The sequence below is a fragment of the Mya arenaria genome, chromosome 15, assembly GCF_026914265.1.
Source record: "Mya arenaria isolate MELC-2E11 chromosome 15, ASM2691426v1".
NCBI lineage: Eukaryota > Metazoa > Mollusca > Bivalvia > Myida > Myidae > Mya > Mya arenaria.
This window is the reverse complement of record NC_069136.1, coordinates 24,287,582-24,303,208: the sequence shown is the minus strand read 5'-3', so window position 1 is coordinate 24,303,208 and position 15,627 is coordinate 24,287,582. Positions and strand designations below refer to the sequence as shown.

Genomic DNA, 15,627 nt, shown 5'->3' with positions numbered 1-15,627 from the left:
TTATTTGGACTTTTTAGTAGCCTTATTAAAGTATAAAAGGAAATAAGAGAGTTATTAATTGAATCATATGCTGTTAAACGAAACAAGCCTGATGTTATTTAAAACATCGGTTCACACGCGCAGTATTCTATATATATATTTATACTATAATACCCAAGCACGATTCAATATCATATTACAATTCAACACAGTTCAATTAACCACGCAATATTCCGTATCTTAGCACTTTTCAACACATTTTAATCAACCATGCATGATTCCATAATATGGCATATCTTAGTATTGTTCAACACAATTAAATCAAACACGCATCATTCCATAGCTTAGTACTATTTTCAACACAGATCCACTTTATTTCATATCTTTCAAAATACTTTCAACATATTTCAATCAACCTTGGTTCCATATCTTTATACTAGACAACATTTTCATCTGATCCACTACAAGTGTATTTACATTAGACATATCCAGTTCATCGTCATTTAACCTGATGTAGCGGGCCTTCGCCGCCTCTCTCATCGCCTCCTCTCCATCCAGCAGCTTCCGCTCTAACTGCCGTCTCCGTAGTGTGTTCCGTTTCACCTTCTTCGCTTTGGCGGCCTTATTTTCTGCGCGAACCGCTTCCAGTTCCGCGCGAGTTCTTTCCGCATTATATACGTAATTCGGATTCACTTTGATGTAATCATCAACGCGATCTAAAAAGAAGTCTATTTTGTCCTCTAAGCACAGGCTTGATGCTACCTCCCCAAGTATCATGCCTCTCTTCATGTCTCTATACAATTCTTCCCCCATACAGTCACTCATAACGTCTGTTTCCATATTTACGTTAAACGTCCGTTCTCTGATTGAGCGGAACGGTTTCTCCGATTTGGATCTCTCTTCAATAGCTATATAGTCGTGAGAATCAAAGGGCACGGTCGTTTTGCCTTCCGCTAGAAGGCGCGATGCTCTTTGCATATCTGCCTGCGATTTCCGCCTCATTGAATCAGCAATGGCGGCCGTATTGGGCCGTTGTTTTTCCCCACTGCTAGTAGCTGATGTGAGTCTCGTTGGAGGAACCGCGCCATTTGATCGATCAGATTCGCCTGGAGTGGAATCATCTTTACTCTCGTTGTTTTGTGCATCAGCCACACACGAGCCCGAAGGAAGCTGGAGGTATGTGGCGGTTCTGGTGCTCCAGAGCCCGCCTTCTTGAGTGCCCGGTTTCTCGTTCTCTGGGGGAAAAGGCTTACTTGAGGCCGACACTTTTGAGTTACCCATACCTTTTGACTTCTTTGCTGCCTTTGGGGACTTTGGCGACTTCATTATAGATGATCTTGGCGAAGCTAAAGGCGATGATGGTCGACTTTTTCCTGTTCCCGATAACGGTGACATATTCAATGTTAACTTTGGCACTTTTATATTTGTTAGTGACTTCCCGGAATCGCTGTCCACGTCTGCAGTCGTTATTGATATAAGCGGCTTCAGTGGTTTATCGTCACTATCAATGAATATTGATTTCTTCCTCTCATTTCTTATTGATAAAGGCAATACAGCGCTTCCGGTGGACAATTCCGATTCCGGGTACAGGGAGTTCGAACGGCCGTGGGTACATGATCGTGACGTGCCCGCAGTATTGGACCGCGGCGAAATAGCGGCCATGTTAATGGACGAACCTCCAAATCTACAGCTCTTGGTTCGGGGAGAACCCGGCGGACAGTCGTTACTGGTAGATCGAGTAAACGCCGAGTGGGTGGTTCTTAAAGGCCGTGCGGGAAAGGCGCTCCCGCTGCGTCGAAGGCGGGGCATGGCGCTTTTAGCTCTGGGCTGAAGCTTCAGTCGCTTCTCCGCGGCGGATATTCGGATGCTAGAATCCGTGCTAGTTGATAGCTTTATCTTTACCTCACCGCTTTGCTCCATCACTTTCATTTCGTCGATTTGTTCTCTTGTCAAATTCGAATGGATTTTCCCAACTCTGTCCTTTATTTTCTTGTAATGTATCTTCATGTCTTTCTGGTGCATGTTCATTATGTTATTTCTGTATGCCCTTTCCAGGTCTATCACTTGGAAACTTTTTTCCAGACATCGAATTTCCTTAAAATTCAGGAAAATGGCCCTTGACTCGCGCTCACTTGGGCCAGACATGGTGAATCTATATTTTTCAAGATTTATAATCCAAAATTCGCCACATTCGTTTGCATAAGTATATCCTTTTTTCTCATAGTCGTTGTAAAACAAAATTATAACATATAAGTCCAACTACTCCATACACAATGTCAAATGCCTTTTCTTCCATTATTTCTATTCCTGGTTTAAATCCATCAAAATCTGAAATAAGAAGTATAAATAATAAATCCAAATTATTTTTCTGTCAATGTATTTAATTTAATTAGCATACGATTAAGATGCACAATTTGATAACATTTATTATAATTTAAAATCACCTCTGCATTTCCGTCATTGTATTGATGGCAGTATTTAAATTGATGTTTTTGAAAGTCCATGTATAATTAATTATTTCCATTAAAAATTTAAATATTGCGTACGTACACAATGCAATGTAAGCTGGTACGAAACAGAATATCTTTATTGTGAAGAAGAATAGTGTCTAGATTTCATTCCCAAGGCCACACTTAATGAATTGTTTGTTTGGTGTTCCCCTATCCACATATTCGCTGTTTTTCTTTTTAAAGCTGGATTCTCACAGATTTATTGTTTTGACAACTTGTGTGTGTGTGTGGGTGTGTTTTATCTTTGAATGAGCCATTTTTTGCGTTAATGTTTGGAAACCAATGATTTAAGACTGCTTATAAAAGATCAGTGAATCATATTTACGTTCGAAAATTGATGTTTTATGACTAAAGCGTTACTAACGGTTTAAAATAGCAATTTTCGGCATTTTACCAAACAATTGAGATCTGTTTATTGAGAATCATCTAATATGACTGAATTGAAGACATTGATGCCAAAATCAGCCAAATCTGAGACAAATGAATTGTCAACACTTACAATCTGTGTGAGTGGAGCTTTAAAGGGACTCGCTCATGTTTTTTTTGTAAGAATGGACTTTATTTATGATAAAATAAAGTCTGGCAACTCATTGTGAGTGTTAAAACTAAGATACTGATGGCTGGAACCCTTAAACAAATGTTTATATATGCTCAAATATTGTCTTTGAAGTCCACGATTTGAATAGCGTCAGTAACGCGCTAAGACAAAAATACTTTAAGGTTAATTTATCCCTATGTGTTTGTATGAGTCCCTTTTGGTGTGAGTTTTTGATGTATTTTTTGTTTTCATTGCCTGTACCTGCGTGGGTACACCCCAATAAAACCATACTATTTTTTTATACTTTAACATGCATAATTGGTAACATCTTAAAGCTGCACTCTCACAGATATACCATTTTTACAACTTTTTTTATTTTCTGTCTTGGAAAGAGCAATTTTTTGCGTAAATATCTGCAAACTAATGATATAAGATTGCTGACAAAAATTCAGAACGTAGATTTTCATATTTCCGTTCGATTATTAATGTTTTATGACTTAAACCGTTACTAACGGTTTAAGAAAAATGCATAAACATCAATTTTTGAGCTGAAATATAAAAATCTGCGATCTATTTTTTTGTCAGCAGTCTTATTTAACTGTTTTCCATAGATTTTCGCAAAAATTGTCTCGTTCCAAGACAAAAAATAAAAAGCTGTCAAAACGTTCAATCTGTGAGAGTGCAGCTTTAACCGCTTTACTCTGTGTTGATAAACGATCACAAAATCATATGACTTCCGAAGAGGCTTGAACATTTTGAGTCGCTGGTATGTTTTGTGAGTCGGTCAGGAAACGTTAAACAAGTTATTTATTTATCATGGCCTTAAACCTGCTAAGTTCAAATATTTTCGGATTGTAATAAGTTATATCCTATTAGTTAAACAGAAAAAGAGAGAGATTATTGTGTATTTAAAATCAAAGCAATCCTTAATCCTATATTATAAGTATTTTAATACACTAAGTAAATGGAAATAAATCCGATTTTTGCTTTGGAATTGTTCTTTTTCGACCAAATGATATCTTTCTTGTAAACATGTTTTTCATATTCCGTTCAATTAAGCCAAAAGTTGTAATCCTTTCAGGTTTTTATGCTGAAGCGTTTAAGCAGAATGTATGCTATAAGTTGATAGCTGAAATAATAATTTCCAAAAATACAAAAACAGTTTTGATAGTCTGCATATTCCTTAAGCATGTCCTTAAGCCTGGAAAGATCATTCCATTCTATAGCAAACTTAATTTATAAGTGATATTTAGCACGGTGGAGAACCCACGTGACTTATTTGGTAAAGTGCTCGGCAACAACTGTCAACAAGTCTCGATTCAGGTAAGGTTTTTAAAGATAACTTTCTTAATATTTGGAGAATTTTTGTGAAATAAAGACCATAAACCCCGCATTTAAGAGCTCTATCTACGGTAATAAAGGACTTTCTCTAATATTCTTAAGTTTTCCTGAAAATATTGACCAACTGATTTCTCAGAGTTGAAATCTAAGGCAAAGTACACGGCTTTTGACAAATCTATCGCTTTACTTCATGTTAGCCGTAAATAATTCATACACAAATCTTATTTTAAGCAAATTTTATGTATTTTATAGTTTTCAGCGTGTATTGTTGAACTTCATATAGTTATTTCAAAGGCGAAAATGAACTAAAACCAAATTGATAAAGTACACGGACATTTTAGGTTTGATAAAGTACACGGTCGTTTACAACCTTCAGTGTATATACTCATTATTTCACTGACTGGTGCTAAAACGAGTTATTATAAATTTATTTATTATTTTTATTCTTCAAATTCATTATTGAACATTGCTCCATGTTTGAAAAGACGCATTGTAATGGAGTGGCAATAGAAGAATGAACGCGTTTTAACAGTTAGACCGACGGAGTCGCCTAAAGATGGGCTCATTTTCATGAATCATGGAAACATGTGTTATCACACTAAAATTCAGTCCCGTATATTAACAATATATTCGCAATTGACATTATAAAGGGCTTGAATTTTTTGTAAAGGGTGTTCCACTTCTTTTTCGTATCGTATATGTAAAACGTGTTTGTATTCATTATACATGGTAAACAGTAACACACAGCTGCTTAATAACTCTTCATTTTGTCAGTTTTGAGAAAGGAAAGTGTTCTTGTACTTTTAATGTCTTCGATTGCTAGCTGATTTGATAGACTTATGATTTAGTGACATTTGTTTCATTTCAAAATATGAAGACTCCGACTTTATGCAAAGAATGCGCAATGGCATTTCAAAATAAAAACAAACAAACATCTAGTAGACCACGACAGAAGGCATTCTGGTCAATTGCCATCGTTTTTGCGGAAAGTGTTTACACAGACACAGGTTAGATTTTAGCTTTATTTTTTCGCAGAGAAATAAGAATATACTAACAGTTATACTTTTATTATGACTCCTCTCGTGTAGAGGTTACGATTTGCCGTCGTCTGACTGTGTTATCAACGTTTTTTAGCGGTTGCGTGTTTCACATAATAATGTGGTCCGTGTTTCAGTGGACAGGGTCGTTTAGTTTTATGATGCTGATTACACGATCAAACACTTATTGCGATGCAGTAATATAGGTTTTTTTTATAAATCATATTCAAGTACTGACATTGCCAGCATTTCTCGCTAATTTGTGACATTACATGTCTTTTTTATAGGTGCAGCAATCACGGCGAGACAAAGTTGCACGTTTGCAAATATTGTGGCAAAACTGCTCTTGAAAGACTTGAAGATACATGAAAGACGCGAAAGCGGCCAATTGAAGCTAACCTGTGATGTGCGTGGGTTCAAATTGGGTGACACGAGCAATCTCAGTGATCAGATTTCAACTGAGACACATGGAAATGACTCGTCGCAAATGTCTACAGAGTCGCTTAGCATTTAAGTTCAAATCTGGACTCAGCAGGCACGTTAAGGCGAAACACACCTAATCAGGAAACATTGAAAGATCACAATGGTCTAGTTAGAAGCGCATTCCAGTATGTTGCCGAGTAAAAATAACGTTTTGACGAGTTTAACATTTTATTAAGATAAATAGCAAAACGTACTGTTACCAAATGATGCTCTTTCAAAATGTTCGTTTGTCTTACAGTACTGAAAAAAATGATGTGTACAATTAGTATGAAAACGGATTGAGCATAAAACATTTTCACAAGGTTTAGAGATGCATTGTTGTCATTTTCCCATTGATGTCCTATAAACTCTTAACTGCATGTATCTTTTATAATTCTGCAAGCTTTGAAACACAATTATTTTGTAATCACATTTCAGCCTTTAGTCTAGAACATTATTATGTTCCATGCTCAGCTCTTATCTAGATGTTAAAGTCTTAGTCATAGCCTGTAAGTTGGTAATATAGTGTGCTCTCATTCCTCCTTACTGTTTCCCATCTAACTCCGAGCCTCCATCTTTACAATGAGTTCCTGTCTGTATTGTTCGAACGACCGCAGTTTTACTGATGTAGATCAGATAATATTTGTTCAGACTGAACCAAATAAAAGATTCAGCGTTACCTGAAAGGTTTGAACAATATGCTTTAAATGTGGAAATATATATAAACTAATTATGATGTGCCTGTTTTATTGTTTTATATCACATCAAAATAAGAACATTCATGAAATTTATAATCACCACAAACGGGCCGCTAACTACAGAGATGTTTTATTCGCCGTCAGTCCAGATTATAATTTATAAGTAAAGCTATCTGATTTTTGAAGAAATGTATGTATGATTCTTTTTTGTATGCATATTTAAAAGTTATCGAACTTATAATGGCAGACTTTCTCTTAAACTATCTTTCAACTCCTCATTAAATATGATTGCTAAATATTTAGTTATTTAGGTGTGCGTTATAATGCAAAATTTATTGATACAACTTAAATAAAAGCTAAACACTATACATTCTGACTTCACGCATAGAAAATGCTTATATAACTATTAGTTTGTAAACCGCACTCTACTTTCAAACATAAACTAAAATGACCGTGTACTTTATCATCCTAAAATGTCCGTGTACTTTATCAATTTGGTTTTAGTTCATTTTTACCTTTGAAATAACTAGAAGTTAAACAATACACGCTGAAAACTATAAAATACATAAAATTTGCTTAAAATAAGATTTGTGTATGAATTATTTACGGCTAACATGAAGTAAAGCGATAGATTTGTCAAAAGCCGTGTACTTTGCCTTAGATTTCAACTCTGAGAAATCAGTTGGTCAAGATTTTCAGGAAAGCATTACAATATTAGAGAAAGTTCTATATTACCGTAGATAGAGCTCTTAAATGCGGGGTTTATGGTCTTTATTTCACAAAAATTCTCCAAATATTAAGAAAGTTATCTTTAAAAACCTTACCTGAATCGAGACTTGTTGACATTTGTTGCCGTGCACTTTACCAAATAAGTCACGTGGGTTCTCCACCGTGTTTAGGCATTGCGTGATTTTCTTACTTTGTTTTACTGCAGTAATTCATAGTTATGGTATGCTAGATTGTCGGTAGGAATGGCTTTGATAAATCTGATAAAAATTTTTTATCTTATTTTAGGTTAAATGTCATTAAAATATTTACAGGTCATATGACACTAAAGCAGGATTTTATTTCCATTAAATTACTGTAATTATTTGTAAACCAATGTGGATCGAGTTTTATTCATGTTTCGATGTCTCGGCACGCTTTCGGGTCGATGACGTCAGAAATGCATTCAGAAAAGCCAACTGTGTTATATAGCGGATACAGAATGAGGAATCACGTGACTTAAAGGGGTTCTCAAATGGGTCCCCACGGTTCACAACCGATGTAAACAAACAAGAAAGTGACGTTAATTTCAAAAATAAAATCGACAGAAAAGATATGAAAATATTTCTTAGTCTATATAAGCTGCTATTTCCTGCTTCCACTCGTGTGAAATATTTTTAGATTTGCTTGTCTTTTAATGATGCATTCCTTGGCCAAAATTTTAACTTGACGGAATTTTGTAGGATGATGCAACGCTGAAATTTTGGCCAAGGATTGCATCATTAAAATACAAGCAAATCTAATATTATTTTATCAACCCCTTTCAATTTTAGTAAATGAGATCATTTTTTAAAATGATAATAATTTTTTTAGTCAAATCTAGTAGTCTACAAAATATAGTCAGCGGCCTTGGGCTCTAAAATTAGAACAGGCGAATATTTTAAAAATACTTAATTTTCATTGGTCCACAGATACGTGTGCATGCTAAACAACATTATATGTACAAAATATTTACTAAATTCGGCGTATTCCATCAAAACCATTTAGTTATAATAAATATGAATAAATAACATTCATAAATACCTGTATAAAACAGTCCGTAGATATCCATATGCAATGCGATATTATCATATCATATTAAAGATGCACTCTTACTCCCAAATAAGAATACCACAATTAATAAAAAAAAATGATATTCCAAACGGGATAAGTAAATGTCGAAAACAATGGTTCTTATGAAGGATACCAAGTTTAATTTGAAAGAAATAAGCAAACAACACGGTATTTCTACCTTATGAGACTATAGTAGACCACGGTAAATCTTGTAGCATTCACCAATCATTTAATAGTTTTGCCCTCTCAGCTATTAAATACATGATTACAATCTTGTTATCAGTAATTAATATTTTCCATAAATGCATTATTTAGTAAGTAGTTAAAGGTTTAATAGTCAAAATTGATGTTTGTTAAACTTTTGTATGTATTGATTTTGAATAAGAGTGTCACTTTAATTATACATTATTCATAATACAATACTTTGCTTGTGTGTTTCGAAATCATGTATCAGTCTGACTTTTTCAAACATTTGTTGTATACAAATATAAACAGTATTTATCGAAGTTTCTCCAGAGAGGTTTTCCCTTTATGAATTGGTAGTTACTTTTCAATCTATTCCATCGTATATTTCTTATACCTCGTTTACTTTTGACAAAGAGATGTCAGAAAAAATAATTTCGAATTCATTCATTTATTTTTATGCGTGTTTTGGCGCCGTTGTCCTAGATATTTTCGGTTATTGAGCATTACGTAATCTTTGCAATAGTTATTGACAAAGGTTACATAACACTATCTAGTATAACAACTTCCATGAATAATAACAACAATTAATTAATTCTCTTGTTTGCAGATGATATAGCTCTTTTAACAACAAACCCTGTTATTTTACAGAACAGAACAGATCATATTTTATTACACGTAAACTTTAAAGTTTTAGGTGTTACATTAAGATATAAATATAACAGCATTACAACTACACTATGCAGTGAGAGACTTTTATTATTGTCATATAAAGGATGAACTGAACATAGTACTTTTTCGAATCATCGAATTTAGGGCAATTATATTATTTGATTATCGTATGCATATACATGTTGGAACAATCAATTTTAATATATGACTTACTAACATGACAGATGCAATAATAATTATACCTAAACATGAGGGCAAAACATGACTTGAATATTCTGAATATTAATGTTAAAAAAATACATATTTCGATTCATCAATTAATAATCTGACTTATAAAATCCTGCCCATATATATTTACCTAGCATAAATGATTCGGATTCATTTTGTTTCACGTTTAAACATACTAGGACTAACTGAACTCTATAATAACGTTTAATATAATTTTGTCTTCACAGAACATATTATGGTGTATATTTAGACACAAAGTGATACTCGTCCTCTTGTTCATTAGAATGGCATATTTGAAAGGTTTTTTTCTAGTCTATCATTTCTACGAACATGTATTCTTAAACTATGAACAAAGAAACGTTATTTCGTTATAGCAATTCTAAGATTTCTTGATGCAATATTGTCTGAATAAGATTCAAATTCAAATGAGTTTTTAAGTTCTCTATACACAGTTAAAGCTGCCCTCTCACAGATTTACCATTTTCACAACTTTTTTTTTTGTCTTGGAAAGAGCATTTTTTTGCGTAAATATCTGCAAACCAATGATATAAGAGAGCTGACAAAAGATTAGATCGCAGATGTTCATATTTCCGTTCGAAGGTTTATATTTATGGCTTAAACCGTTACTAACGGTTTTAGAAAATTTTGAACAGCTTTAAAACAACTTTGTCGTTGACTTTTCTTTGCTATTGTAAACATTCGCCAATAAGACGTTGTTTAAAACCCCCCAAATAAAATGGTTTTCATTTATCTGTGAACCTTTACAACAAATCTAGTAAAGCCATATCGTGAGAGAAGATTGTTTACATTACTAAAGCAGTTTGCTTTATCGTTATCAATATCTAACATAGCATTTTCAATGACCGACTGAATAACTATATTATCACTTTTCTTAAGTCTAAACCAGTACTTTAATAATACGTACCTATATGTTTATATGTAACGGGTATCTACCCAATTCACCGTACACAGCAGCGTTTGAAGTTGTTTGTCTAACAACAAGTATAACTTTGCAAAATTTCATATTCATCCTCTCCAACTCTGTAGATTTTGTAAATCCCCATAGTTCACACCCGTATGTAATATGATGAAATTCGTTAGATTATGTGTGACAGTATGTTTGCAAATCGGGATTGTAGATTAACCTAGTAACACCAAACTATATATATGTATATCTAAAACAAGAGATGTCACGGAGACTATATCCCCGCTTTAAACAAGAATTCCTAGGTAGAATAATAAAATAATATGATTTACATTACATGCATGATAATTATCTGACTTGATTAGTTAAGTAGGTTGGAAGGTTGTGAGTCCTTGTATAAAGTTTCAATGTAATACATCAAGTAGTTGCTTAGGAATTGTCTTATGCACGCTTGCAAGCAAAATCTTAACCAGAAAATCAAAGACGAATAATTAAAGGCCATAGTTTGCATTTTATGCAAAATAAAGTTATTTAACTTTGTTAATTAAGTAGGTTGGATCACAGGTGCAGGTTGCGTTGCTTTGACACACCACGCCCCCGCCCCTTTTTTAAAATCATAGTTTAGTAAGAATATGATGTAGTAACTGTAACTTGTGATAAGGCCTAAAAAATACATTTGGTTCGGGTTACCCGCCCCTACCTAGGGAATAGGCGCCGCCCTACCGTTTTTATAATCAGTTTGAAAAAAAATGAAAAACTTTAAATAATAAAAAAAAATCTTTTTTTAATTGCTTTTCAATATGTAGTTTAAACCTTAAATGCTTATACAGAAGATAACTTTAACACCATTCTCCAATGACGAAAATGATATTCTTATATAAAGCCTAATAAAAATAAATAAAAAGCCTACCTACCCTACCTATTTTTGAAAAGGATGTAACCCTAACCAAACATTTTTTAGGCCTAACTGGCATTTTTTTTAGTTTTATTTTATTATCTTTGTAAAGGGTGACGACATGTTCCGGTATTTCCCCATATTTGCTGCGATGACCCTGCTGAAGAGGCCTTAACTTTGTCAAATCGCACGGTTAACAATGTTATTTTTTTTTACATTTAACTACGCTGCAAGTAGATCGCGCAGTAATTTCAATTTCGCACTTAAACCTAAGGACTTTGCTCTTAGGAATATTAATTATTTATGCAATAATAAACTTCACTGGGAACCAATTTGTAATTAGTGGTACAATTTTAATACACGTTCAAACACTATTGATGAATATTATTATCATTAACTTTACGAACTACTTCTACTGGTGTGCAGGCATACATCCGAGGTTGTTTTCGAAGGAAAGTGGCCGTGGAATTCCAATTGGCTATCAGTAAGGGTAAAATGTCGAAAATTGTCCATTATATTAGAGAACGTACAACAGTCCGTGGCCAAACTCCACACAGTGGTTTGTTTTATTTCTTAATAGAAACAGGTCTGGGCTGGAAACGTCACACTCCTTACTCATTGTCACCAGACAAACACTAACCAAATGAACACTTAAATGCTACTCTAGCTGTGTTAGTAATATAATTTAGAAACGGAAAATTATAACAAGAAGCAATCCTGATACATTCATGTATTGACTAACATAAATATAACAAGCTTAGACGAATGGTGCCATCTATCGGCCGCCGCCGAATCCGAAACCGCAACGGCAGCGACCGTCAACGCAGTGCCAGTCACGGTCGCATCGGTTTCCGCTGCAATCGCCAACGGCGGTGCATTGGGCCGTGGCTGAAATGAAATATCAATATTATCAAATAATACGGTTTTTTTTTCATAACTTGCTTAAGGTTGACAGTGGAAAGCATCAATACTATTATAAGTGTAAATTCCATGAAGGACCATGATGATTTAGTCCAAAAATTATTGTAATTTGAGTGTATTTCTGTATTTATTCTTATATCATAAATGCAGATATTGCGCAATTTTTCGTCTCGTAAAAATCCCCTGGTGTAATATCAAAATCCCCTGGAATTCAGACCAAAATCCCCTGGGAAGCCTCTCAGAAATATGGCATGTATGAATACCATGTCCAGTTGGAATGCAAGTGATATTAACTAATTCTTTCTTTAGCGTTAAATTTCATGTTATAAGAACAATAAAAAATAGTGTAGCCATGTACATGTAGTATTCCAAGTTTTAAGATAAACTAATAAACAAGCAAAACATTCAAATAAAGAATTTAACATTTTTTTAAAACATTGTAACATATTTAATTTCGTTTATGTATATAGTTACTATATACATATCAATCAAAACACGTTGACCTATTTCACTGTGTATTATATGTGTTCTTGACCATGTACATTGAACAAGTCAAACATAAACTTTCTGTCTGTCTGTCTATTTGTTTTTGTCTGTCTGTATTATAAACACCAAGTTAGAACGATTAAAATCATCAATGTGTTGAACAAGTATTTATGGAAGGGCCTCACTGTGTGTGCACGTGCACTGGCGGTTGTGGCACTCGAGCGTGTAGTCGTTCTCCGGGCAGGTCACGTGAGTACAACCTGAGACGTTCTGGCACTCCTCTCCATAGGCCAAGGCTGAAAATACACGTAAATGTTCCGGTAGTGAAATCATTATGACATGTTTAAAAGATAATCCATTAAAGTAAATGGTCAAACCACGTGGTTTGTGACGTCACATTTGGATATCGCGTAAAGTAAACGATATGTTCCATTGTTTTTGCACGAAGTTATCAGGACAATATAACCAATGGAGACCTTAATCAGCAGCCAATTGTATAACCCATGTTAATTATTTGAAAAGGAATGTTTATTGATTGGTCCAATGTTTACTATCAGGGGCGGATCCAGAAGTTGACGTTAGAGGGAGCGTAACTTAGTGGCGTAACCTTTTGACTTGCGCCCCTCCCTCAGAAAACCACCCCGATAGCTCAGTGGTCGAGCAGTCTGTTAGGGTGCGGAAGGTCTGGCGGTTTAAACCCGGCCGCATCAAACCGAATGACGTTAAAATATGGTAACAGTAGCTCCATTGCCTAGCGCTCGGCGTTTAATCGGTTAAACTGGAAAAATGGTGTACTAAGTACTAGTTCAACCCAAGAGAGTTGTATCTCGTGTATCGGTGCTTCACATGTCCGAGCACGTAAAAGAACCAAGTGGTCTCTTCGCAAACAGCTAGGGTGTCGCACCCGGATCTCTTGTATCTCACTCTGTTTGTTCAAGACTTCCAATGTCAGGATTTGACCGCGAATTGCTGTCAATCTATCTCATGTCACATATGGCATTTAAAAACGCAATAGTAGCCGTGACGGCGTCAATGCGGGATGAAGCAATAAAGCATCCTATGGACACGGGCAGGCATTGATAAACTTACACAAACACAAACACAACCTCCCTCAGACCGAAATTAATTTGGTTTAAAATGTTGGCAAGGGGGTTTGTGGGTTCTCCTCCAAGAAAGCTTAAACAGTTTCTAGTCCAAAATGGTTTATTTTAGGCGTTTTTTATAACTTTGTTCTCCTATATTGAGAAAAACAAACTTGAAAGATTTAAGGGGGGGGGGGGTGCAAAAAAAAAAAAAAAAAAAAAATAAGACCCCTGCATATATATAAACATATTAATAAATGTCACAATTGTTTAACAAATTTTACTTTGAAGAAATGATATCTGACAATTAAATAAATAAAACCAAAATGCTTACCAAGACAGGCAAGCACCACAGCGCAGCAAAGAGCAATCTTCATGGTTATCGGTTGTTTAGATCCGTGTGTGTGTGGTTGGGATCAGATCCCTGCTTTATATAGCCATGCATACGTGTCCACGTATGTAAAAGGCTGAGGTCAGTTGTGATAATCTTTGACAAATATGGATATTGGCCTGTCTGGTCCTGATGGGTGAGAACAGACATCGGTGAACTAGTTTAGAATTGACTGTGTTAGATTTAGAATCCGTTCGTCACGAATAGTGTAATATCGTGCGGAACACTTTAAATAATCTTTGTTGATCGTGAGTTTATGAACGTAGGCAATAGCTGAGTATGACTTTTCACTTGTTTTAAAGTAGATTGCAACTGTCTCTTGAGAAGTGTTTATTTATAAGTATTTATTTCATTTATCAAAAATAGGGTTTTCATGGCCAAATTCCAAAGCTAATGAGGTATGAGACATCATTTGAATTTCCTAGCCTTAACAATCAGGCATATGCAGGGAATTAACAATCCCACCATCTGGCGAAGGAAGGGCATTTTGTCGAAATCACTGGGGTCGGAAATGTCGAATGTTCTATATGCATAAGATGCGCTCTTGCTACCATTTACGCAGTACCACAATTAATACATTTTTTTGATTGACCGAAAGGGATGAATGCATATCGAAAACAATGGTTTTTATAAAGAATACCGAGTTTAATTTAAAAAAGTTGCATAAAACACGGTATTTCTACCGTATGAGACGATCGTTGATGTCCATACATTTGTTAGGACCCACCTGTGTTATTTATATTTGTGCGTTTTTAGCTTTTAAAAAACGGTTACAATCTTCGAGTTAATTAATTGTTATCAGTAATTATTTTTTCCATATATGCATTATTTAGAAAGTAGTTAAAGGTTTATCACTCAAATTCTATGTTTGATATATTAATTTTAAATATGGGAATCACTTTAACATTTATAACTCACCAATATGGGAATCACTTTAACATTTATAACTCACCACTGTAATATCAAGGTCAAATGCATTGCAAGTTCCAAATACAATTAACAGCAATGTAGAGGTATTTTGTCTATGTTTACCCTTTTTAAAGATTTTGTATTGCAGATTCATTTAAACAATGAGTGCAGAACTGGTTATAATAATTATATTTAAAAACAATTTTATTTTTTTATGGAAAAGTGTAAGGCTTTCATGTTTAATTGTTACTGTTGGACTATAAAACTGCTTTTAATTGAATTCAATCTTTCACTCATTGTATAATAAACTTTAAATTAACACGAAGAACTTACCTCATTAACGTCGATACCAAAGTTACTTTCATTCGGAGCTCCTCGGCCATTTTTTTCAAAAACAACCTCGGATGTATTTGGACGGTTTACATACTCAAAAAGAGGTACGTTTAAGTCCGCCGCAAGTAGATCGCGTAGTAATTTTATTTAGCAGTTTAACTTTATGTCGTTACTCTTGAAAATCTTAATTATGTTTGCATTAATACACTTCACTGGTAA

General features: G+C 34.5%; 2 protein-coding genes across 2 annotated transcripts; both read right to left on the bottom strand.

Annotated features, from left to right (window-relative positions):
• On the bottom strand, positions 1 to 2,239 carry LOC128219929 (uncharacterized). The gene has a single exon (XM_052928113.1). The coding sequence runs from the start codon at positions 2,122 to 2,124 to the stop codon at positions 391 to 393; it is 1,734 nt and encodes a 577-aa protein (XP_052784073.1). The 5' UTR covers positions 2,125 to 2,239; the 3' UTR covers positions 1 to 390.
• Positions 2,240 to 12,001: 9,762 nt separating this feature from the next.
• Positions 12,002 to 14,205, bottom strand: LOC128219932 (serine protease inhibitor Cvsi-2-like). Its single transcript, XM_052928117.1, has 3 exons — positions 14,110 to 14,205; positions 12,879 to 12,989; positions 12,002 to 12,174 (listed from the first exon to the last, which is right to left on the bottom strand). Exons 1-3 carry the CDS (start codon positions 14,150 to 14,152, stop codon positions 12,062 to 12,064), a joined length of 267 nt encoding a protein of 88 aa, XP_052784077.1. The 5' UTR covers positions 14,153 to 14,205; the 3' UTR covers positions 12,002 to 12,061.
• Between the last annotated feature and the right edge of the window lie 1,422 nt (positions 14,206 to 15,627).

Excerpts from the sequence above, each read along its gene's own strand:
- LOC128219929 (XM_052928113.1), bottom strand. The coding sequence starts at position 2,124 with ATGTCTGGCCCAAGTGAGCGCGAGTCAAGGGCCATTTTCCTGAATTTT.
- LOC128219932 (XM_052928117.1), bottom strand. The coding sequence starts at position 14,152 with ATGAAGATTGCTCTTTGCTGCGCTGTGGTGCTTGCCTGTCTTG. Across the intron at positions 12,990-14,109 it reads TGTGGTGCTTGCCTGTCTTG|CCTTGGCCTATGGAGAGGAG; the intron begins GTAAGCATTTTG and ends GTGTATTTTCAG. Across the intron at positions 12,175-12,878 it reads CCAGTGCACGTGCACACACA|CCACGGCCCAATGCACCGCC; the intron begins GTGAGGCCCTTC and ends ATTTCATTTCAG.